At 47.4% G+C, this 27,094-nt stretch overlaps 1 protein-coding gene across 1 annotated transcript in view; it reads right to left on the reverse strand.

Annotated features, from left to right (window-relative positions):
* Positions 1-27,094, reverse strand: part of ss (aryl hydrocarbon receptor spineless) — a 172,722-nt gene that overhangs the window by 14,828 nt on the left and 130,800 nt on the right. Inside the window, exons 5-9 of the mRNA XM_075894502.1 lie at positions 25,251-25,386; positions 15,236-15,309; positions 10,489-10,676; positions 9,703-9,809; positions 623-764 (exon numbers count right to left, since the gene is read on the reverse strand). Of these exons, the coding sequence (XP_075750617.1) occupies positions 623-764; positions 9,703-9,809; positions 10,489-10,676; positions 15,236-15,309; positions 25,251-25,386 (647 nt within the window). The remainder of the gene's footprint in view (positions 1-622; positions 765-9,702; positions 9,810-10,488; positions 10,677-15,235; positions 15,310-25,250; positions 25,387-27,094) is intronic.

Here is a 27,094-nt window from a genome sequence, read left to right on the forward strand (position 1 = left end):
CGCGCCTCCGTTCCTCTTCTACCACCGAGCTCACCCTTAGCCCGTAAAAATTTTCTGCGGCAAAACACGTGTCCTCTTATCGTACCGTGCGGCTGCTCTCAGCCCTTTCACCTTACTATAAATGAAGCCCAGCTTAGGAGTCCTAGGCCCGGGTTTGTTCTTATACATCGGCTGTCATTTCAAAGTGCAACTACGTATTATTCTGTACCATCTGTCTGTACTGCTCGTTTCTGGTGAAGCAAGCGGATGCATGCCATATCGTATGGAAATAAGGGTTACAATCAGAACTGTCCCATCGAATATATGCTACAACTTGGTCTTTGCTATAGCAGTACGATCAGTTATGACCATACGGTTCCACAAAACCCTGCTTCACTTCATACACAGCACCGGCATTACGGCACCCATCTAATGCATGTATGCATGTGAAGTATCATGCCTCAAGGAAACGCCTATATCGAACTGTGAAGCGAGAAATCAATGCAAAACAATCCCTCTTCAGCCAAACGTGACCACGTGCGTCTTAAGGGTGCTGAAACATTTACCCGCTATGCCTAATGTGCATAAACTATATCTCTGCATGAAATATGTTAGGAAAAAGAAAGCATACGAGTGCGCTCACATAAGAGGCCTGTGCGTGCACAAGATGAAATCCGGCTTGGAGTTCTTGTAAACAAGCCTCGCGCTGGTCTGCAGCCATTGCCACTTGCCGTCCTTGGTAGCGAGCCGATACGCAATCAGCCCCGAGGCGCCCGTCTTTAGCACTGCAACAGTGATGAAACATTACGTCTCGTTTGAGCTTGCGTGCACTCGGGCATGGTAAATACATTTCAAATCGCGTTTACATGCGCGAGATATTTGTATATGCAATACCTTGCATCGCAAAAAAAATTATACAACTGAAGACCCTAACGCTCCAATAAGCAATATGAAATCGATAATTCGACGAAATCTCGTCTGGTCGAGAGGAAATGGCATGGTTGAAATAAAACCCCTGAACGCCGACAAAAAAATAAGTGTTGAAACGACAACTTTTTGGTCAGCGGATAGTGTTTTTATTTTAGTCTTGCTAAAACACAGTAGGGAGTTTTAGTGCTGGGTACCCAAGCGGCTTGCGTACGCAGGACGTTGGGGCGGCGGTATTGCGCATGCGCGAAACCCCAAACAGATGCGTCGCAATATCGCTGGGGCGATGGGGCCATGCGTCCGCGCGGTCCACCTTCGCAAGAACTCACGGTATCCACACTGCGGATACTCTAGCCGTCGAGTTAAAATAAGCCAAAGTGCGAGCACTTATAGCGATTACACGGTTTCAGCCAGATTTCCTACGCTAGAATGGCCTGGAACATAGAAACTAAAAGACATACGCCAACCTCCGACCAGCTGAATAGGTGGCGCCATCTAGCGCGGCCATAGTGAAACAGACAACCACAAATTTGTTATTGCAGAAACATTGTGCATTGTACATCTGGTGCAAAAACTGTGCAGCGGCAATACTACAAATGAGTAACCTTTTGATTCATTTTCACCTCAAAAACATTATGCGATACTTCTAGTACACTGTAATTACGCGTAAGCTAACATGTTCATGACTGCGGTTGCATGAAGTGTCACAAGATGTCGACACTGTCGTTACAATAACCTTGTATTTTTTACTTTTTGCGTATACCAGATTACTGTACACAATAAAAAAGTGTCCTGATCACTATGTATGTTTAATTTAACATTCTAAATCATACAAAGACCTAAATAATACTTACGCGCCAAGACGCTATGGCTCTGCGAGCGCGTGTGAATTTCGTGTGGTTTGCGTGCGTGCCACCGTGGCGCCAACTAAAAGGCATTCCGGTTGGGTATGGGTTGTGCACGCAACGCCGCGCGCTCCCAAGCCCGCAAGGCCCCAAGAGAATGCGTACCCAGCACTAAAACTCCCTAGTATATACCTCGCGATAGCGAGCTCGGTGGTCACCCCTGCCACTGTCTGCCTCCCATTTCCGACAACGGCAAGCACACCTTGAAAAAGTGTTCGCATAGAGAAGACAGTTCGGCGTCCTTCTGCCTCCTTCTGTGTCGAAGAACGTCTCGGGGCCTCCTTGGGCTGGCGGGCGCACACCATGGCAAGCCAGCACCAGAAAAAGGCGTTAGCCTTCAACGTTGTCGTCCCCGGGGGGGCTGGTCCAGCAAGCACACCTTGAAAAAGTGTTCGCATAGAGAAGACAGTTCGGCGTACTTCTGCCTCCTTCTGTGTCAAAGAACGTCTCGGGGCGTCCTTGGGGTGGCGGACGCACACGATGGCAAGCCAGCATCAGAAGAAGGCGTTAGCCTTCTACGTTGTCGTCCCCGGGGGGACTAGTCCAGAAGACGTCATACGTGACGTCTTCAATAGTAGGTATTGAAGAAGTGTACTGTGTCCAGGAAAAGAAGGGCTGTTCAGCCCTTCTCACGAATGGAAGGGCTGTTCGCTGCCGTATCGCCGCTGTGGTGACCCGCACGCCATTGTGGCCTGCACCATAGTAGTCGTACTCGGAGGGTGCATCCAAGAATTTCGCGCCACTTCAACCAGGAACGCCGATTTAGTACAAGGGCGATGGTTCATCGACGCCAGCCTTGGCAACGCCTCCTAGAAAAATTATGCCTGGAACGTCGCTCTGTTTTCTATTCGGAGCCTCCTGCCAGCACAAAATCTCGGAGGCCATGCATTATGCCGTGTGTTGCGACCGGCCACCTCGTGAGACCGCTCACCTCCGCACCGCTCAGTCACGTGACATTACCGTACCGCTCTGTCACGTGACACCACGGCTGCTCGGAGGCAACTGTGAGAGCATTGCTCTGAGAGCACGCTCGCCTTTGCACCGAAGGAGGAGGGTAAAATCCGAGGGTAGGGCAGCGCGTTCGCAGCTCACGTTCCGGGCATAGTATTTTTTGGGAGGCGTTGGCCCTCAACACCTGCCAAAATCAAGCTGTTCGAATTGCGACGCTGCACCAAAAGCCTACTGCGTCCCCGGCCAGCCCGGACCTGGTGATTCTTCCAGTCTCTGAAAACCCATCCAGTACCCCGCGTCCAGTGGCCATTCCTGCCGAACCTCAGGTCAAGCCCTCGTTAGACAACGCGCCTCTTGAGAAAAGTGTCGTAGCGGGCGATGTTACGTCCGCCGCTCATCGCATGTCTAGACGCCCAGACAGCCGTAAATTCGCATGTCATCGGGGAGGCTTCATCTAAACACGACGACGCCTCCATTAACGAGGTCCCGCCGCGGTGGTTTAGTGGCTAAGGTACTCGGCTGCTGACCCGCAGGTCGCGGGATCAAATCCCGGCTGCAGCGGCTGCATTTCCGATGGAGGCGGAAATGTTGTAGGCCCGTGTGCTCAGATTTGGGTGCACGTTAAAGAACCCCAGGTGGTCGAAATTTCCGGAGTCCTCCACTACGGCGTCTCTCATAATCATATGGTGGTTTCGGGACGTTAAACCCCACATATCAATCAATCAATCTCCATCAACGAGGACTCGAAGAGTACCGCGAGTGAGACGCCCCTACAAATCAATGAAGACGCCACCCTCAGTGACGTCAGCCAGGACAGTTTAGACGTATTTGTGCCATCCTCGCTCAAGAGCCCGGGCCCCAAGTGTCACCGAATATCCACTAGTGACTCAGAAGCCCTCAGCAGAGCTTCGATTCTCCCATTTGACATAAGTGCCTAACTCCCCTAATTAAAAAGTTAATGAATGTAAACTTCCTAACTGCTGTTAAAAATGATGTCTACAACCTTTTAATATGCCTGCCGCTACAGAAAAAGCAACTGTGAAGACTGCGAGCAAAAACGCTTTTTCGCCATTTTTTAAAGAATATTGGACACATTTACTGAAACGCCCTGTATAGTAGAGTACCAAATAGTCCACTATATCGTTATTTACTTTTTCTACGCGCACATTTCCTTTACGAAGATTTACCGAAGATTCCTACCTTCGAAAGAAACTCAATCTACTGCCCTGTTGTCTTCTAGTCTTTCATTTCTTCTTCTTCCACTCTCTCTCTCCCGTATACCAGCTCCGTACATGCCGTCATCACCGCCAACTGAAGGCATGCCATCATTTTCCTTCACGTTTTCTTTTCGTCCAATTTAATTTAAAATCCGAGCGTATATAGAGGCGTTCATCAGCTGGTCCGACCGTGCTCATCAATAGAGCGCTGCATATAGTACACGCCTGAATTTCGTGCACCGTACGTTCTCACAGACGTACGTACACGTGCATGCATACGTCTGCAAAAGCCGACCGGGAAAACTACCGACCCGCGGAATCGTCACTAAAGCGTCGCACCCCCCCCCCCCCCCCCCCCCCCAGTTCGCGTCGCTCGATAGCGACTAGGAAGGCTCGATTTCCTGTGAGCGAATCCGCTGTGGTGCTCAGCTGCGCATCAGGCATTCGTGCGAGGACCAACGGAGAAAACGCGAGTTCCGATGAGTAAGGGTGGTATTTGATGATGGAAACGGGAGCCGGCTATGAGAAGCCGGGACGGCGAGGGTCGGAATAAGCATGCTACTCGGCTTTCTGTATACAGCTTATTTCAGAAAACAGATGGCGCTGTGACAGAACAATGCAAAATGGCATATAAAGCGCGTTTGATTTTGTTCCCTTGTTTCTTGATGCAAACGTTTAGAGTGCGGATGATGCGATGGGTGTGCGGGAGAAGGGGAGAGGAGAAATCAAAATGCTGAAGAGGGGAGCATCGCATTTCGCGAATTCAGAGCTCAAAAAAAAAAAAAGAAAGAAACGAAAAGCGCGCGAGCGACGGTATTTGCGCGAAACCGAATGCAAAGCACGGTGCTATATAGACGCTGAAAAGCGCGCGAAACGCTTTGAATCAGAAGCGAAAAGGAAACGCGCGTGCGTGCTCCCGACGGCCCAACAATCAGGGAAAAGCGCGGGCGAAACGAAGCGTGTGGGGGGAGGGTTTCGCAGTAAGAATCGAATCGTTCGGATTCCCAATGACAAAGCCGCTTTATGCCGCCGCTGTCAGAACGGCTGTATTGATGCTGTTTTTTTTTTATTTTTTCACGAAACAAAGTAAAGTATCGCCTCTTTTCTGTCTGGCACGAATGAAGAGCTTTTCGCTGTCGATTTGTACGCGTGATTATGCGGTGTCGAACGCTTGCGAGCGAGCGCGCGCAGGCATTGCGGTGAGCCGCGCGGAAAAGCGCAGCCGTCTAGCGTTTCAGTTCGGTCTCGGGAAGCCGCAGCGATCTGAGAAGAAAAAAAAAAAAAAGACGAAACGGCTTTCGAAATTCGAGCTGTTTACGTAGCTAGCTGCGGAGGTCTTTGGCCGTTTCGGGATGCACGCGATCCTGCGCTTTTGCAAAACATTAAAGGGTTCGCTGACGATCGAGGCGCCGTTCTGGTTTAAACCACGCATGTTTGATGGGGAGGAGCGGCAGATCGGAAAAAAAAAAAAGGCGGGATGTATGTCCTTGCTCGGGAAAATAAATATATCGAAGGAAAACTGCATTACAGCTGTGGAGATACAGTGGCTGCAAGCCGCGGATGTGTTTTGAAGCTCCGTGTGCTTAAGTATAACGATCGGCTATACGCCTGCTTTAAGGGGACTATAACGAAGAACTGTGACTTGGTTTAGATTGATTGGCTGCGCTCTGAGAACTCTAATACCACATGTTTCACTAGCATGAGTTGACAATTAGTGGAGAAAATCAAGGTTGAACTTTCATTTTTAAACTTCGAGCCAAAATCTTCGCGCGTGAGATCGAAAATTTCAAAATGTATTTTTGGTGTTTTCTCGACATAGGCTCGATGAAATTTCACGAAACTTCGTATGCTTAGTTTATTGCACCCACAAACGAAAATGCGCTTCAGTTTATCGATTAAAAGCTTTATATGAACCCAGTGGACGCCTCCGAAATTTGTGACGTCACAATATTTGTTGTCAGAAACTCATGGTGGCGTTTTCACCCGCGTTTTCTTTTCGCGCGTCTTGTCGCTTAACAAGCGCCGCATCACGGCGAAATTGGCGTTTTCGGGATTGTGGGATCGCACTTTACTAATTCGCTAAAGATCGTCTTCCTTTCAGGGTCGAAGCTCCTTGTGGCGTGGCTTGTGCGTCCCAACGTTGTCGTTGTGCGTAACCGCCGGTGGCACATACCCGAGAGAGCGGGTATGTGCCACAGGGGGATAGACGGGTATGTGCTATGGGGAAGGAGACTACGATCGCGCGGCTATATATACTATAGGATCGCGATGAAGATATGCGAGTAGGCGGTTCTTGGAGTGTTCACTAGGCGACGGACGGACGAACCGACGAACGTACGGATGGACAGACAGACAAGCAGACGGACGAATGGACGGACGCAAGCACGAACGGACGCGTGTATGGATGGATGGACGCACAGCCGTATGCACGGACAAACGGACGGACGCACTGACAGACGGTCGGATGGACGCACGGGCGGACAGAAGCAAGAACGAACAGACGGGCGATAGATCATGGCGGTATCACGTATAAGTAACGGTATAACACAAGTTTGAACAAGATAAGCGCTCAAAACGAGAAAGGAATGTTTCGTCTACCTTCCAAGTGTTCTTGCTTCAGAAATCGAATCTTGTTGTAAGGGTGTATAATCGGACGTTACTCATCTTGTATACACTCTGCTCTCTCAACTTAAAGAGCCGGATCATTTCAGAAAAATTCTGGATAATTTCATTTATTTGCGGTTATTACAAGCGGCAACTTTTCTGAAATCTCAAAGTGGCAATGGGTTATTCTAGGCATGAAGGACTGCGATTCTCCCATTCTACTTAAACACCTAACTCCACTTATTAAAAATGTTAACTCATTTTACTTTCCTAATTACTGTTACATATGATGTCTTCAACCCCTTGATTATACCTGCCGCTACAGAAAAAACATTAGGCCTGTGTGGAAGGGGCAGCACAGTCACAGCGAAAGCTAGAAGAGCGGCCTTTCAGGGCATTTTCTAAACACTCGATTGGGTATTTGCTGCAATCAAACTTGCTTGATGCCCACTACGGTATTAATGTGAACGAAACCACCGCAAAAGCAGCAGGACCATGAAATGTAAACCATGATATTCATGTTAGGACTTGTCAAATATGCTCGTTACACAGTCATGTTATGCCATACCAAGTTTGGTATCGATACCATTATCGAGACGGCCAGGAGGGCTAAAAGTCGTAGGCGGCTACATACATACATACATACATACATACATACATACATACATACATACATACATACATACATACATACATACATACATACATAAATGGATAGATAGATAGATAGATAGATAGATAGATAGATAGATAGATAGATAGATAGATAGATTTGCTTGGAGTGAGACTCGAGGCAATTACATGTGGGAAACCACAGCGCCACGAACGTGTTCAGAACTGTCCCGAAAAAAAAAAAAGACCCTATACGAATGACTCATGGTAAGAGTAGCGCATGGCACTTGATTTCACACGTAATATTACTTGGTATGAGCCTATAATCGCATCAAGTGTCAAAACATGCGCATTAAGCACCGAGTGGCTGGTCGGGTTAAAGGCTGATCAATTAAAAAGCACACATAATAAGGCATTGTAAAACAATATAAGCAATAGCATAAAAAAAAGTGCATACACACGTGTTGCCTTAGTGACGTGTGCGGGTATTTCACCTATATTTGCAAAAGGCAGAATTATGGCTCGCAAGGACAGTTTGGAACGGCCAAGGTTACGCACACAGACGCCCTCCAACTACTCGGGGCTCGTTCGAGGCGTCAACCGAAGAGCGAAGATATAGTCTATCGACTGAGAAGACGACGCAAACGAAAACATATTATGATTATCGCGTTCTATACTCTTAAAGGCGAACCTGAAGCGTCCTCCCGGTTTTAATACTTTTTCTGATAACATTGCGCGCACGACGCGGGTATAGTCAAGGGGTGGCGCACCGGGCCCGTCCCCTCCTCCTCCAAATTTTTTTAAAGTGTGAATACACTTTATAAGCGACCCCAAACCATCCACCGCCATCGGCGGAGTCCGCAGTCTTCTCTCTATCTTTAAAAGAAAGAGGACTTGGCGGGCCGCAGCGCGACACTCTACCGAATAAGGGCCAAACCTCATAAGCGCGAAAATGCACGCGACAGCGACGAGCGATGCTATGAGCGACGAAACAGGGCGTTCGCGCGACGTGTCGCGTGTTCGTTATCGCGCGATCGCTCGGTTCTCCAGATTTGGAAACCGTCGCTCATCACCCGGAAGTGCTGGGCTCAAGCAGCCAATAGCGAAAAAACGAAAAAGACAAAGACGTAGGTGCACGTGACCCTGCCCGAGTCACGTATGCGCAACAAGAAATAACGCAATGTTTACGCATGTGCATACAAAAAAAGTGCTGCAAGGCATTCATAAACACTTTCCGTTCCATTACACAACAATATATTTTATTTTTATATTGCATATCGCTCGCTACGCGGTTTCCTTGGTGCGAGTAGACGGCCTCATGCCAGCAACAGTGAAATTCGCTCGCCGAAGCCGTCGCGTGAATGAGGTTTGCCTGCGCTAGCGACTGATCGCGCGAAGCTGATCTATGTCGCGTCGCTTGTCGCTGTCGCGTGGATTTTCGCGCTTATGAGGTTTGGCCTTAAGCCACGGACGCGACGCTGATATCGGTGTCACTAACGCGCCTTATACCCCCTCCCCCTTCGCTCGCTCCTCCGCTCTCCTCGCTCGCTGCAGCTGCGCGCGCACCCCTCTCTCTCGCACGCCCGCCTTCTCTCTCAGTCTCCCGTTGAGAGCGGGTCGTTAGGGGGAGTAAAGTTAAAATCCGTTGGCATTCGCCAGTGAGTTAACGTAAACTCCCCCGTGTGATCAAATTGCGATTCGCAGGAACCATCACACCATAAAGGCACCATAGTGTGATTAATAAATATAATAGTGCGAATTAATAAATCCCCTCATAGCATCACCCCGTGTATTCGCACTTAACCATGTTCACCCTCGGGGAAATGCTTGGGAGATTTTTCGCCACTTTTAGCCGTACAGAGTGAAAAATGGCAATTTAAAAAATGGTGCCTCCACTCCCTCCTCCCCGAAAAAAAAATTCCGCCAACACTCCTGAGCGCAAGCTGCAAATATAAATCTGAAAGTGAATAAACGGCTAACAGTCCTGCAGGCTGTTTTTATCGGAACTCTGGCCCGACTGGGTTGGTCCTACGCCACCTCCTGCCGCCGGACTCCAACGACGACGTCAGCGCAGCTCTCGCCGACTGGATTAGTCCTACGCCATCTCCTGTCACCGACAAGAGCTCTCGCAAGTGGTGCCCCGTCCTCGCACTCCTGTGACCCTGTTTCCATCTTTCTTATCTCTCTTATGTCGTCGCTCACTGTCCTTGCGCATCTCTCTCTCTCTACCTTTAATCCTATCTTTTTAATCCCTCCTCACCCCCATCCCTTGTGAGCTACTGTTGAGGTGTCGTACGCTTATGCAGACAGTTACGGGGCTCACTTTCTTTCTTCTTTTCTCTCTTATAACCACAATCTTATCGGAAGTTGTGACGACGTAAAGGCAAGAGCCATAAACGTTGTCTTCACCCCCTCCCCCGGCTACGGTCGTAAACATCTCGCCCAGAGTAAACAGGAAGAAAAAGTAAAAATAAGGCTATCTATAAGGAAATGGGCATGGTTCTCACGTTCTTGATGCGCGCTGGCCACGTAGGCGAGATCATCGAAATGAACCAGGTCGTAGCCGCCTTGGCTCATGAAGTCCGAGTCCGCGTAGCCGAGCAGTTGCTTGCCCCTGCAAACAAAAAGAAACAGTCGCGAAAGGTGCAAGGGTGGTGGTTTGGGGTGGTTGTGCGACATACAAGTTCGACATGCAATGACATACCTTTTTATCTTATGTCTAACTTGAGTGCAGGTGTTTAACGCCTTGTTATAGCAGTGATGAGCCGTTTTACAAATTATAGGCTATGTCACGAAGTCGCGAGTCATGATCACAGTTACAGAGAGTGGTTCAAAAAGCAGTCCTCATAAAAAAGAAAGTGCAATGCATATTTGGCGAAACAGCGATAAACCAGGTGAGGACTAATTATGTGCACACGCGTTTACTCGATCATGTTTATTTAGGGATTACTTTTTGTACATTTTAACACATGCACATTGATGTCCTTCATGTTCTGCACTGGCACTGAGGCTATTCTCCAAACAATGTAGTGACAACAGTGTCACATAGTTTTTGAGCAAATAAAAAATCGTGATTTTCGCAAACTTCTACGAAAGAGCTTCGCCACACTCAGTTGGCACATATTCACATTTATGCAGAATGCCGAATGTTGGAGTACGACGAAAGGAGTGCGTGTGTACACTCTTACTTAGGTTCCGAGTGAAGTGCCGTTTATAGCAGGGAAACATGACAAAGAAGGTCTAATGTGCTGGTTATATCCAGTACTTTACGTGGGACATGATTAAAAGCGTACCTCTGGTCCATGGAGACTAGTGCCAGGTCGAGCTTGTGCTTGCTCTTGAACATTGACTCCTTCTGGGGCATCTCAAGCAAGGACGGAGGCCCGAATGGCGTGCACACGGCGAACAGCGCCAGCGGAGGCTCCTCGGTCTTGTGGTTCTGGCCCTGAAGGACGCGGATCTTGCCCTGTATGTCCAGCCGCTGGCAGTGGAACGACGACGGATTAGGCTCTTTGCTAGACGCTCCGTGGCGACTGCCCCAAAAATGTCCATTTGTGTACAACCACTCTTCAGTTAATGCTGACAGAGTGCGCTCCCCCACGGAGTTTACTAAAATCAACTGGATGGGACTTGGGCGCTGTGATCGCTCAGCCACTATGGGAATGATGGGTATCACACAAATTTGCCTAGTTTTCGCGCTTGCACCTTAAAACACACCCGTGGTTTTCCTTATTGCCGTGTTTTGGTTTTGTTTCGAATAAAAAGAACTGACCGTTGTGTACTTCTTGAACCGATTGGAATCAGTGAACCTAATAAAGTGAAATGCAGTGAAGCGTAATTTCTGAACATATGCTGATTGTCGTCCCGTGACAAAGCGGCCACAAGCCACGCGAAACCACGCGGAGCCGAAAGTATGAAGATTAGACAAATTTGTGTACTACCCATCATTCCCATTCTGGCTGAAGCGCCGTGCCCTAATGTATTTATAGAAAACTCTATACACTGCCCCATTTTCGCATAGATGGCGAGGCTCAAACTTTACCATCACGTGACAGTGTGTGTAGGACTTGAACTGCGACCGAAGCACAGCTCGCATGCGTGAAAGCGGCAAAATTTGTTATTCTTATTCATGATGACGACGATCGGGGTTAATCAAATGCGGAGAGTGACATATCTACTATTTGGCTCGCTTTAGACGAGAACCTTTGGGAGAGCTTTGAGCGCGATCCATTTCCTAGCATCGGAGCTACTTAGGCGAATCTGAAAATGCAGCACCACTTTTTTCTGACTATCTTCCTCGAATTCTGACCTTACCCTATCCTTTCCTTTCCCTGCTCTTTTCCTGCCGGTGAAAGTAAGACTAGTGGGATACCTCCTTTGCGCTCTTGACCAGGTGCCGCGTGAATTGCTAGATATAACCGGAAAACTAGAACTTTCCTGTTTAGTTTCCAGGCTATGTATTTCACTTTATCCGGAACTTGATTAGGAGTGTAGTAATTCATCGCCCGCGGCTAGCGAACCCTAAATCGAAGAAATTTTCTTCTTGATAATCATAATCAAGGTAGCCCTCGGCCCTCGGGTGAATGCTTGTGCAGTTACGAACAAGACCAGGATTCAACGTTACACGCTAGATGTGGGTTTTGCTCTTTGCCGCTTAGGCTTCTCCTCATGTGCGCATTCTAATCTCTCTTGCTGTTCTTGTTGTCATAGACTGCAATAATTTATTTTATGCAATGGGTAAAATGGGGTGAAATGAACAAATAAAAGAAGGGAAGTCTCGTGGATACCGAATTGGATATGTGGCCCGTGGAACGACGTGAAGGAGAGGCGTGTAATTCGTAATCAGGCCCACAACTCTCCGAAACCAGCGACCAGTGATCGCAGGAAATGGAGGACATGAGCACGCACAGCGTGATGAAAGACAAAAAACCGTCCGCCAATGGCGGCTGCTGTTCCTCTCTCGTTTATTGCGATCGTACAGAAACAACAAAACAGGAACAGAAAAAAAAATGAACGCCAGGAATGGATGACGCGCGCTCACTGCTGCAAGTATACAGCTCTCTCTTCGGTGCACACGGAGACGGGACAGATTTATCGATAAATCATTAACGGACGCACCTGGACGCTGAACCGCCCTCTCTCTATTTTTCTCTCTCTCCTCTTCGCCAGTACTCATCTCCTACTCCCACTCCTCTTCTGCTTTCGTTTCCGACTCCGGCATTTTTCGCACAGAACGCATTCGCATGGTATATACGCAAACGGAACGGGACGTCCGTGCCCGGCCATTTGTAGGGCCATGACTACAGCTTGGGTCATGGCTACAGCTTGCCAAAGGCAACGGTGGTTCTTCATCTCTCGCGACCATTACGCAGTGGCAAGCTTTGCACTACCATAATAAAGGGGGGGGGGGGGCGATTACAGCCTCGCAAAAAGTGGCCAATGAAGGTAAGGAACTGTGAAATGACAGTGCAAGTGAATTATTTTAGAGAGGAAAAATTGGACGTATACGGCGAAGTGAATCTATTTTGACGATAACAACGTGAAAAAGATAGCAGATACGACGACAATGACACATAAAGACAGGCAAACAATAGATAGACAGAGAGATAATCAGGCAGACACATGATAGATAGATAGATAGATAGATAGATAGATAGATAGATAGATAGATAGATAGATAGATAGATAGATAGATAGATAAGCATCTAACGGATATAGATCTATAAGGAAAAAGAAAATTAAAAGCAGGTACAAGCTGGAGCAAGAGGTTACATGTCCGAAAAGAAAGCTAGCAGAGTGTTACTTGAAAGCTACCATCACACATGCTGTTTAAATCCAAGAATGGATTGTGCAAAATAAGAACGCCGCCTGCCCGTTTGAACATATATCACGATTGCACGAGCGTTTGTGAAAGCCTAGTAGCCGGGGGGAAACAAAGCAAACGAGAAAACAATAGCAACAAATGGGAGCCAACTAGCGGGAAGCAAAAGCGAAAGTCCGCGCTGATGGCGATGACGATCGGTAGAGTGCCATTTAGCGAGGTTTCCTACGCGCCGTGCCCCCGAGGGTTGTGGCCTTAGGTAAGGAAGGTGCGCACGCTTATGAGGTCTCTGAAAGGCTTTTCTTTTTCTCTTCGCTTCTACAATGTGATGTTGTTGCTGCCTCCCTCTTTTCGATGCAGTGCGGCCGAGTAGCACGTTCCGTTAAACGGGGGCAACCCCTCCCTGAAAGAGCCCCATTTGTTATTCCTATTTCCCATCGTTGCGGTTTCTGTGCGGTACAAACTTAGATGATAATCACAATATGCTTTTTAGCAACTACATTTATGTAGGGGCTGCTTTTTTTTGTTTTATTTACGTTCAAGTATATGTAGGGGCCATTCTGCTCTTATCTGAAACATTTTCATTCTTTTCGGTTTTCTCTTTTATGGCCAAAGCTCGCGCGGTCAGAATGACCGGACTTGGTAAGAGGTGAGGCTTTTCCCACGAAAGAAGCCCCTTGGGCTTCTTTCTTTATTTTATATTTTTTTCTCCAAGAGAATAGCGCGTTAAGGAAAATGCTCTAATGCACCACGGAGTGAGTGCATTTAAATGCCTCTCTGGCGCGGGTTCGTTCGGTTTGTTCTCGCGACTGATAAAAAATAATAAAAAAGCAAGAATATTTGTCTTGTTTTTTGTACGTATAAACTAATTCAAGCATTGTTCGACGCAAGAAAACACACATACAGGCAGTTCTTTTTTTTTTCTACTTCGTTACGTTTTATACTGAAGAATCATGTCGTGGGGATGTGTAGAAAGAAGATGGGCGGCAGCTAAATAAAGGTATGCGTATGTTTGCCGCTATTAAAAGAGAGAGACAGAAGAAAAAAATTGTCCGGCTGACAAAAATGAGTTACAGCGCAACTTGTTGAGTGAGCGGTCATATGTGTAGCATAACTATCGCGGAGAGGTATATGCCGCGGCAATAACGTATTGCGTGAATGCGACATGACTTGTGGCGCAAAGCACGTTTGTTAGCGCATGGCAAGTCAATTTATTGTTATAAGAAAGCGAATCGTATTGCTGTGCCACGTGAAGGCAGCTTGATTCTGAGCAAGTTAGAGATAATTTGTTAAAAGGCAGGAAACTCGGCCTGAGCTAGCGAGCCCTGGCTTTTTACACTGCAGTGCACACGGGAAAGGGAAAAGAAGAAAAGGGTGATGATGATGAGAATGATGACTACATGGGAAAAGGGTTATGATGATCGTGATGCCTACTCTGCACATGGGAAAAGGGTGATGATGTGAATGATGATGATGACTACTCTGCACATGGGAGAATGATGAAGATCATAATGATGATTGCTTTCCACAGAGGAAAAGGGTGATGATGATAATCATATGATGATGATGCAGATGAGGAGGAGGAGGAAGGTTGGAAGAGGTGATGCGCATGTACGATAACCCCGAAACACAGTGGTATTCTTAATAATTTATTGTTAGGTCCAGTACTGTTCAGGAAGCCTATAAAAGCTCTTGTAGCTGTTGCTGAGGCTCTCTGAACTGACATTTCAGACAATAAGCTAATCCGCAACTTATTGGACGTGGATGCTGCGAATTAGATGAGACTTTAAGACACTTAATATGTGACTGCGCTTTGTACGTGACCCAGCGGGACGCTTTAACATTGGCCGGCATCGGTGCAAGTTTCGGAGTTACGCTATAAGTCGTAGTGTAAAATGTATAGAGAACGCACACATTAACTTAAAAGTAATTAAGTCTTATCTCGCAACTCCAGCAAGCATTCTCATGTTTGCCCGTGTTTCCTCCAATCACCAATCAGTAACGTTTTCTGGGGACAAATTACAATTTGCTGCGTGCGACGGTGCATGTGCCAGGTGCATATAAATTCTATCACTTTTATGGCAAAACTGAGGAGCGCTAAGGCGACAAATACCGATACAGTGACATCCATGTAATCACAGCCGTAGCTTTATAAACAGACGCCTACGGTATTAATATAAAAAAAAATTATGCTAGTGAACGTTGCAAAGCATACTCACCAAGAAACCGGAGGTGTTGTCCAGCAGGCAACGAAATCGCACGGTGAAATTCCTATCCAGGTACTGAGCATTCTCTGGAGAAAAAGCAAGCGGGATCGTAATGCTCAATTAAGTGCTTTCTCTGGTAGGTCAACTAAAAAAAGCAAGTATTATGTAAATAATAATAATAATAATAATAATAATAATAATAATAATAATAATAATAATAATAAAGCGGCAATAAAACAGGTGGCGATGTCAAACCAATGTTCTTATTGTGTTTGCGCTCATGCATTTTTTTATTTTTTTTCTATAAAGCTTACAGAAATTTGCTTCATATATTTGTCACTAACACAACAAAGAAGAATAGAAAGAGTGTGCACTATAATCAAGGATCATCACAGTTATTTCCAACGTTATATATTATGCGTGAAATGTGTTATGCGTTATTCCTTTCTTCGTTTTCTCTGCACGATAATATCGGAGACAAGAACCTAAGGGGATGCATGCCATGTTTACGCATTTTTGGCGCAAAAGTTGCTTGACATGCATCAGTTAGACTGTCATTCAGTTTGATGACTTTGCTTTTTTGCGAACCGAAACTGTATGAAAACCCCTAACAGGAGCATTCAACAACAACAAAAAAACCGATGGAGTATAAAAGGCGTCTTTTCGTCCCACAATCATAATCGCCATCTATCTTGCGTTTCTTTCTCTGCACTGTCAGCGCGCACCTGGTATACTTTCGGGTTACGAACGACATGCTCGTTATCAGCGTGACATATCAGTCTTGATAGGAAAGTGGCGAGTTTTCAAGAAAGCAAGCGCAAGCAGGCCGGCTGATGATTACTCCAAAAACACTTTCCCCCGTATTCAAGAACGTCCTTTCACTCAACGCTCCACCTTCACTTGAGAAAGCCGATGGGAGCGCTGTCTCTAGTCACGACAGGTCACTGCATATTAGCGATAAGCTGCTGCGATTCCTGAGTAGCCCAGTGCCATTTTCAGCCGAGTGGTGGCGCAGTGCTCAACTCTGTCAAGTGAAGGGTGAAAGTGGAGTCGAGGAGCGTTTCTGAATACGGGGGTTTGAGTTGGGCGAGTTGGTACATAATTGGATAGGCTTCATCGCAATTTAGGCGAAATCCATATAGGTACACACATCGCTCGTCTGTGCTCTGTGTGTCTTCTATGGTCTTCGTCTAAATTGCGCTGAAGCCTATCCAATGATGATTATTACTGTGGGACAAAAGTACACCCTTTTCACTCTCTTCTTTTCATAGTGAGGGCAATGTGTCCGAGGCTGATAATGCGCGAGGGGTGCTGCCGATTGCCTGACTGTTCTCAATATTCGTCACGCTGCAGCTTTACTCACATCTGCGCATAAAGCTGCAATCAGTATGTCCACGCGATCGAAAAATGCTGCTCGGCGCTTTCTTTAAAACGAATGACTACCTATTAGTGTATATGTACCATGGCCCACGTCACAGTCGGATAACTTGCCAATCGAGCAGCGACGCGTATGCTAATACTTTTGTGCGACGGAATTACGGTACGTGTGAAAAAAACGAACTGTTGAACTAAACGATACATGTAGCTAACCCCCGTATTCTAGAACGTCCCTTCACTCAACGCTTCAGTTTCACTCCAGAAAGCCGATGGGAGCGCCGTCACTAGGCACGGCAAGTGGCTGCATATCAACGATAATCTGCTACGATTCTTGAGTAGCGCAGCGTCATTTTCAGCCGAGCGGTGGCGCAGTGCTCAACTCTGTCAAGTGAAGGGTGGAAGTCGAGTCGAGGAGCGTTTGTGAATACGAGGGTTAGTCTCCTAACCTTGGGCGCAGATTTCAATCGGTAGATGCGAGATAACATTTTTGTGGGCTATACCGAATTTTTGGCTATTCAAGAGCGAAAAGAGCAAGAACATCAACTCCGTTTCCAAAAATGGGCGTGGTATCAAGCGCGCCATGATTTTTCTGCCCAGCGAGCAACGACGTCACAAGGCAGCCTTCATTTTTTTTCTTCCCTCTTTCGCGCCTGCCGATTCACAGTGTGAACACGGCAGTATCGCGGAAAGACGCAAGTATACACCGGTGGATGCCGGGAGCGCGTCTGAGTGCGCTTGCGCAGTAGACAGACCATACGCATCACAACAGGGGACAACAGCATGGCGTTGCTCGAAATCCCAGCAAAGCCGCAATCAACGCCACGAATTGAGCGGAAAGAGGAGAGGGGCAGGGGCGAGACTACCGCGTTTTTTTTTGTTTTTTTTTGTCGAAGTGCGTCACCCGTTTTAACTAGCTTTTCTTCATTTCTGCATTCTCGCGTACGTTCGTTTCCGCCCTGAAAAATCTGCGCTGCCCCAGTTCACCCGCGGTAGTGTCCCCTTCGGCGCCTCGCCGGTGCCTCGCGTTCGGCTTCAAACCCCAGCATCGGCCGGCGGATTCCCCTTCGCGCAGTCCTCCCCCTGGTCTGTCGGCTGCTCCGCAACACCCGGCGCCTTCTGCGGTGCGGTTCCCGAGCCTGCTTAGCAAGCGGCCAGGTAAGCGCTGATGGCGGCGTTGGGGCTGGCAAGGAGCGCCCATTAACGTATTCCCCTGTTATTTCTGGCTCCCTTCCGCTGCTGCCCTGTCTGTCGACCGGCCGGCCTGCATTATTCAATGTGTCAGCGGGGACTGTGCGCCCCACTCTCACTCTCGTTTAGGTGGCCTCCCATACAGCAACTAGCCGCTCAATGCAGTGCTTACCTCCCTGCCCCCCCCCCCTCCTATCCTTCTGTAGAACACCACGCGACCACCAACCCCCCGATTCCAGCCTTCCCGCCTGCTTTCGCTGCTGGGAGACAAAGAAACCGCTCGAGCGTTCAAGCAGGTGAAAGCGCGCCCCGTTCCCGATTTTTCTTTTCGTTAGTTTCTGTTGTTTTCGTTTCTTCGTGGCCCGCGTCTAGCGCAGGGAGTGCCCGCTGTCGCGACAGAAGGGAGACGTGAACGCGCTGGCGAAGCGTTGTCTGTGTTTATCGTGTACCGTACGATACACCTTTTTTTTTTTTTCCTCTTCTGCGAATGCCGTACTCGACTGTAGTGCAGTTACACATAGCGGGACCCGATCGGTGCGGAGGTGGCCGCCAATTTTACGGCGATGACCACCTTTCCGATCGAAGGTGCAAATCAAAAGCTGCGAAACCTGCCGCGTTCCGGCTGTAGCTCCTCAAGGTGTGGCATGATGCCGAAGTAAGAAAAAGAAAAAAAAAAGATGAGGTGCCCACAGCCCATCTGTAGCGTCCCCCCCCCCCTTCCCATTTTCTTGTGACAGATTGCAGCATCTTGCGCAGTGATCATTATTTTATTTTATTTTATTTTAGCGCAGCTGTGAGACTTGACGACAGAGAGAACGAACCGTTTTTCGCCAATACTTTCGGTTGCCCGTTGCTATATCGTTCGAAGCTGTTCGCGCGCGAATATTCGAAAAGTACGAATATCGAACGGAATAGCGAATGGCTTGTTCGATTCAGTCTCGGGAAAGAATGGCGAGTATTCGTAAAAACTAATAACTTTTACATAGTTTGCAGGTATGGCAAAAATCATCTTCGCCTAAACGAATGCCAAATAGGTGCAAAAGTAAGAAAAATTACATCTCCGCGGGCGTAACATCGCCACAACACATGACTTGCATGTACTTATCAGAGTCATATGAAACACGAACGGCGGCAAGCCTTTGCGATAGTGTAGTGCGTGCAGTCCAGTTATCACCAACATGCGCGCGCATCCTATTCAGCAGCTTTGCGCACATATGCGTGCCTGTTCGTAGTGATAAGTGGACGGCGTGCACTGTACCATCGAGAAGGCTTGCCGATGTTCGGGTTTCATTTGGCGCTGATAGTACATTGTTCAGCAGGTTACGTCAAGACATTGTAGAGAGCTTTAGTATTGCGTACGCTGCGTACGTGGCGGCGTTGCGTACGTAAGAACGCCACGTTCTGCGTAGTGCGCATGCGCAGACCGCAACGCGCACGTATCGCATTACGTACGCAGCCGCTACGTACGCACGCATGAGATGCGTGCGTGCGTACGTATGAGGTGATCGCGCCACTCTCGAACAAGTTCGCGACAGCGCGGGACTTCGTTTTGCAAAATGGTGGCATCGAAGGGAACCACCGACCGGCTCTGTGGCTTAAAATATGGCCATAATCTGGCTATAACACTTGGATTGGCTCACATTGGCTGTCAACAACACGAGCTTCTATTTCGATTTACCAGATGGCGCAACACGCTTCACGCTCGTTACGTACGCGGGTACTACGGCGTACTAAAAGCCGACTAGTGGCAAACGACGCCACGTAACGCAAGGCGCTTGCGTGATGCGTACGTAGCACCATTCTGCAGTACTAAAACTCTCTTGTATTGAAGAAAGACGCGAAAACAAGCAATACTATAAAGAATAAAAAAAAACAGTCGTAGCTGTATAAATAGACAGGTGTTCAAGAACTGCCGTAAAAGTGTTTCATTCGCTTTTGGCCATACTCACTTCGTATTCGGTTCTGTCTCGAAATTCCCGTTTCGTTCACCCGTAGCCATAAGCTAGAATGTCTGATGAGCAGGAAAAAAAAGGGTTCAAGGCAACAATCAGCCGGCGACCCGCCGATCGTGCACGTGGCCCTTGTTAACTCTCTCCTTTGTGCGGCCCGCTTCGAAATTGATCTCGGCCTGCACACGCTGCAATTCCGAACCGCTCATGTTCTGAGCCGGAGAAATCAAAGCTGGGAACTGGGAAGTGTGTGCCATATGCAGCTGAAAACCGAGCTCTTCCACTCTCGTTTCGTTTCGATGTTCTTTTCCCGTGATTTCTTGCTACGGATAGAAGGAGCTATAGGCACCTTTTATCCCCGCTGAGTTGACTTCTCTGACACTTTATGGCATAATGTTGACACGTACGTGTCCCCGCCGCGGTGGTCTAATGGCTAAGGTACTCGGCTGCTGACCCGCAGGTCGCGGGATCAAATCCCGGCTGCGGCAGCTGCATATCTGATGGAGGCGAAGATGCTGTAGGCCCGTGTGCTCAAATTTGGGCGCATGTTGAAGAACCCCACGTGGTCGAAATTTCTGGAGCCCTTCACTACAGCGTTACTCACAATCATACAGTGGTTTTGGGACGTTAAACCCCACATATCAATCAAATCAATTGATACGTACGTAGTACATACATACATGCATACATACATACATGCATACATGCATGCATACATACATACATACGTACATGCATGCATACGTACATACATACGTACGTACATACGTACGTACGTACATACATACATACATACATACATACGTACATACATACATACGTACATGCATGCATGCGTACGTACGTACGTACACACACACATACATAAATACATACATACATACACACATACATACATACATACGTACGTACATACATACGTACGTACATACATACGTACGTACGTACACACACATACATACATACGTACATACATACGTACGTACGTACACACACACACATACATACATACATACGTACATACATGCATACATACGTACATGCATACATACATACATACATACATACATACATACATACATACATACATACATACATACACATACATACACACACATGCATACATACGTACATGCATACATACATACATACATACATGCGTACATGCATGCATGCGTACATACATACATACATACGTACATGCATGCATACGTACATGCATGCATGCGTACATACATACGTACGTACGTACGTACGTACGTACGTACGTACATACACACACACATACACACATAAATACATACATACATAAATACATACATGGCATACATACTTACATACAAGCATACATACTTACATACATGCATACATGGCATACATACATACATGCATACATGCATACATACATACATACATACATACATACATGCATACATACATACATGGCATACATACATGCATGCATACATACATACATACATACATACATGCATGCATGCATACATGCATGCATGCATACATACATACATACATGGCATACATACATGCATACATACATACATGCATGCATACATACATACATACATGGCATACATACATACATACATACATACAATAGCCAGGCGACACAGACGAGCAGGGGCGTTTTACAGCGAAAACTGTTATGAGATCACAACTCGGGTCACGCGCGGTTGTCCGCCGCTGCCAGTGTCCGTAACCACATAGCAAGAAATTAGAAAAATAACACAGCATATCCACGGAGTGAATCATGATGACTGGGGCGAAGCGTCCGTCAGCCCGTCCGTGCTTCCGTGCCGTCCGTACGTTCTTGCTTCCGTCCGTCCGCGCAACCGTCTGTCCGTCAATGAGTCCGTCCATCCGTCTGTCCCGTTCATGCGTCCATCCGTCCTCGCGTCCCTCTATCTGTCTGCCCGTCCGTGCGTCCATCTAGTGAACACTCCAAGCGCCGCCATGTCGCATCCCCTGTGGCAAATATCCTCTCCGCGCGTCCGTCCATCCGGCTGTAGTCTGCTAGTCTGTCTGTCCGTCCGTCAATGCGACCATTCGGGCGTCCATCTAGTGAACACTCCAAGTACCACCCTCTCCGATCTCGCATTCGCTGTGGCACATACCCACTCTAGAACGAGTATGTTCCACTGGTGGCTACATACACCAACGGAGGATGGACAGACCCACACTCTAAGGAGCTTCGTCCCTAAAGAACCTAACACCGATGACATAATGGCGCTCGAGCCTGTGTCCGCTGGGTGCCAGCCTAGTATTCTACCACTGAGCCACGCCGGAGCTTGGGACAGGTTGGCAAACTTGCCTTAGTCAGGTTTGATGTCAGAAAAGCAGTCGTCTTATTACGACATATAAAGCGTTTTAAAACAGCGAAATGGGAACCACGCAGTCATCGCACAATGCGAATAGCGTAGTGAGTGGGTCGTCCAACGCTCCAACCTATTACAAGAGCTTCTTCTTGTTCACCTATTAACTATGGTGCCTACCCACTTCAGGCATACTTCCTCATTGTCCTCAGCCACTGCATGGACCATTGGCAGAAAATTCCTTCCTTGCAAGTGTTTAGCGGATACCACGCTTCTCACAAAAATGATGAAAAATAGCATATAGAATGCCGGCCAACTACCCTAATTTTTTTTTAATACCGTAGTGCGTATCAAGCAAGTGTGCTTGCAGAAGACACCTAATGAGTTACCCAATGGTACCAAGTCTAAATTTCTATAAACACGGGTCTGCTCAGGCACCTTTGCCACTGTGCGCGTTCTGTGATGAACTTGAAAAAATAGACCATTTCTTTTTGACCTGCAGGCAGTTTGACACATTACGAAAAACCCTTTTAGAAATACCTTTACGTGGTATTGGTATGGACTTATCTGTGCCTGTCATTTCATCTTTGGAGCTTCCATTTCTGGGTTCTCTATTGCGACAGTATGCGCGGCCGTCCGGGACTATATTGATGAAACTGATAGGTTGACTAATTAACCTGCTTCATTATCCTAACGTGTCTAGAAAATTATATACGTATAAAAATCAGATTATTGCTCTATTCCAAGATTAAGTTCGTTTCTTTAATGAAATAATTGTATGAATTAGATCAAGCGTCACACTTTCCTAGGCCATCAGTAATCTTTCTATTATTATTATCTTCGTTACTCTAAATCTGAACCATAATTTTTAAACCCACCCGATTCTTGGACGATTCCCTATAGTGGGTATGCGCCACGGACAATAGGTCAACAAGAACAAGTGTTAAGAAAATGCTCTGAAAGCCCGCTCCTCTAGCATTCGCTGTGACTGTGCTGCGCCTTCAACGCGGGCCTGGCGTTTCTTTTTTTTTTTTTCAACGTCTGGTTAGATGATCGATTATGCGGCAGAATGCGTTGGACACCGCTAATATACAAATACGGTGAATCAGTAACAATCGAACTCCGGGAGTTCGTTAAAGAGTTGGCTATCCAATGATGCCAGAACAGATTATTAAAACGAGCCAGAACAGATTATTAAAGCGAACCAGAAATTAAGCATCCCTTGAAATAAGCCAGGGTAAAAGGTTCCTAACGACAGCTTGGCGAATGTATATACACCAACTAGAACACAAAAAATCGTAGCTTTCACTAAAAACGCCTGTGGCTTTCTTTGTCGCTACGCATAGAGCACTGGGCACAACTACCGAAACCAACCACAAAGTACTGAAAAAATTGGGCCGATACATCACACATGAATGCGTGCTTCGGTGAAATGAAAAACTGGCGATTAGGAACCGGTATAGCATCCAGGAAAGTGTGTATAATCTCGAAATGCGGGGTTTCTGGCGGAGGAAGTTGTTGAGAGTGAGCGGTATGTGGGTATATATACACCAGAGCGGCAACTTGATTTATAATGTTAATGAGACTGTTACTCGGAGCGAGTTTTGTCATGCCGCGCAGCGGGGAGGCACGGAACGCCCCGCTATACGATCGTCTGGTCATCATCAAACAGGGCTCGGTCTCGCGGTCGTGACCGCTTTTAAAAGGGGGGACTGGTGTGGCACAGAGCGGTTATCACCGTCACGGTGGGGATCACCCCGTAAAAGGGAGGTTAAAATGAAAGAGGGAGCGGTGATGTTTTAGGGAGGGAATGCGCGCGTGAGTAGAGTTCACGACAGGTTTGAGTTCATTTTTTTTTTACAGCTTGATGAACTGCCGTATGACAACATTGGACTGGATAACGCACGTAGGCGGGTGCAAGCAACCACGGAAGACTCGAGTTTTCAAGTGCGTATGCCCCCTTCTTTGGACGTCTCCTTCTGCCAGCGTTTCTTGGTTTACATTTACTCCGCCGATGGCGTGACCAGCGGGAACGATATTAGGAGGAATCGAATACGGATGACGGGTACAAGAGAGTGAGTGAGAGAGAGAAAGAAAGAGCAGGCATTGACAAAGGGGCATAGGGGAGCGTATAGATTGCTCAGTGCGTTGAGCAGATTGAGGCATTAGTTCGCCTATCAACGGCGGCTATATATAAGAAGCATCTGTTTGCTGTCCCGAACACGACTCGGCCGTCCGCTCAGCGTCTGTCATATACCTCCTTTTTCGCCGGGGCTGTTTAGGGATATCCCGATCCCATTTTCCCTCTATAGCGCGGAGAACAAAGCGATGATAACAGGAGCGCCTGTTTCCATGTATACCTTTTCCCGGACCCCGAGCTCTCCTGGTGTTTTCGTGGATGGCTGAGCGCTGTTTTGGTTTTCGTGGCCCGCCTGATCCCGACCGCACGCTTCCCGATGGGGAGAGGTAAAGTGAAGAGAAAGAGAGGGGGGAGGACGAATCTCTTCCCGCCGCATTCGGAGCCGGGAAAGCTACCCAGGTGTGCCTGCCAGTCTGCGGCGCCGGCACTGACGTGGCCGCAAGAGATTTCGTTTAGCCGTCTGTGCCCTCTTTTGCTTCTGCTTGTTTTTCCTGGCTTTCTCGTCGGGCGGGAATCGCTTCTGCGAGCTTTACCGACGTCATCACGTCGTGTTTGTTCTGGCAATCGGTATTCTTCATATTTATAAGTGAAACGCTCCCATCTGTATCAGTAGACGTATACACGTTCGCTGTACCCCCCCCCCCCACACACACACACACGCGGGTATTTGCACACGCACGCACGCGCCAGGCTTATAAAATAATACCTGTAAAAGTGTTCGAATTGGAAAGTACTGACTGACTTTTGGACACTCCTAAATTGGTTTACTACTTTACGTGGCTTAAATTCCAAAATTGCGAGCTCCAAACCCCCAGTATTATCACAAGGCAAGGCGCTGTGAGGGGCTCCGTATTACTCCTGATATTCCAGGCTTTCATTGATCTTCACCTGAATCTAGATATGCCGGAGTTTTTTTGCATTGTACTGCTAGGTCGGGCCGTCGTGAGCCACAAGTCGACCTCACGCATTCGTAGTTAGCAGCCTCGAAAAGCCACAGCCTCATAATTGACGCGGGTCTCCTCCTTGACCTTGACCCCACTCACCGGGTAAGAGGGCCTCCTGGAGCGAGATGGCGCTGCGATCGGAAGGCAGCTGCGAGTTCCACAGCAGGAACCTCTGGAGTTCCTCGCGGTCCTCCGAGTGCACCAGCTCGTACACGCTCTGGTGGCAGATGTCTGACTGTCGGAACAGGCAAGAACACACAGACAGGGTCATGTGGTGACGCAAGCATGCCGGGACGGCAATGCCCCGCAAGGGCAACTCGTGCTCTATGATTATAGCTCTCCTTGTAGATATATATAGTCGAGTGACAAAGTGGCTGAGATAACCCCTCTCCGCCACGGTGATCTAGCGGCTAAGGCACTCGGCTGCTCACGGGATTCAATCCCAGCCGCGGCGGCAGCATTTTCGATGGAGGCGAAAGTGCTTGAAGCTCGTGTGCTTAGATTTAGGTGCGCGTTAGAGAACCCCAGGTGGTCGAAATTTCCAGATACCATCACTATACGGCGTCTCTCATAATCATATGGTGGTCTTGGGACGTTAAACATTATTATTATTATTATTATTATTATCATCATCATCATCAAAACCATAACAGTTAGACAAGTAATAATTTCTATAGTATGCCGCCACCGTCTGTCGCAAACGTCGTCAGTTCGGAATTTAGCTCATAAGTTTGTTTTTACATCAATATGTATGGCAACACTTTGATGCTAAAAAGACGTCAACATAAAAAACTGAAGAACCATCAAACGCACACACACGCACACACACGCGCTTACACATACACACACACACACACACACACACACACACACACACACACACACACACACACACACACACACACACACACACACACACACACACACACACACACACACACACACACACACACACACACGCGCGCGCGCATGGTGTGGCTCGATTTGCAGTTGTTTTCGAGTCTGGTTGAGGTTGGTATATATAGTTGATTGATTGATATGTGGGGTTTAACGTCCCAAAACCACTCTATGATTATGAGAGACGCCGTAGTGGAGGGCTCCGGAAATTTAGACCACCTGGGGTTCTTTAACGTGCACCCAAATCTGAGTACACGGGCCTACAACATTTCCGCCTCCATCGGAAATGCAGCCGCCGCAGCCGGGATTCGAACCCGCGCCCTGCGGGTCAGCAACCGAGTACCTTAGCCACTAGACCACCGCGGCGGGGCATTGGGTATATATAGTTACGCTGCGAAAACATTGTATGGATAACTTCTTCTGAAAGCGGCGGCTTCTCACGAAAAAAAAGAAAAGGAGAAAAAGATTGGTAAGCAATGCACGTGCCATCAGACACATCGAAGGTCGGGCATACGTAAGCTATCTCATTGTTATATCACAAATCATAAAAGCATAGTGCAACATCTAAGCTGCTTACAGTGGGAAACATTTTCTAGCGTAAACAGGGAAGACAGCTTCATCACTGGTTCTGAGTTTCTATTATACCAAGCGGGCCCTTATGACGGCAGAAATGATCAAAAGTTGATTGCTTCACATTCTGAAATTCAAACAAAAAAATTATTTTCATATCTCGGCTAACATCGTTTTTTGTTCTTTGAACAGAACAAGTGATGTTGCGGGAGGGTACTGTGTGCCGATGGAGGCTTATGATTGCTCTTGGTGTACTTTTTATTTAGTACCTACGTCGCAATTTTGTTATTTACTCACACTAATTTTAAAATATCTCACGCCGTTGCCTGTTGTTTATACGGGATGAATCACGTGACAAAGCGTTTATTGCTCCGGTATTGTGCCACCCTCCTTTCAAAATATGAATGAAGCAAACCATACATCATCGCTAACATACACTTGTAAGAATGATGTCGAACAATAACGATAAAAAGTAA

Source organism: Rhipicephalus microplus, chromosome 5 (genome assembly GCF_043290135.1).
Source record: "Rhipicephalus microplus isolate Deutch F79 chromosome 5, USDA_Rmic, whole genome shotgun sequence".
NCBI classification, from domain to species: Eukaryota; Metazoa; Arthropoda; class Arachnida; order Ixodida; family Ixodidae; genus Rhipicephalus; species Rhipicephalus microplus.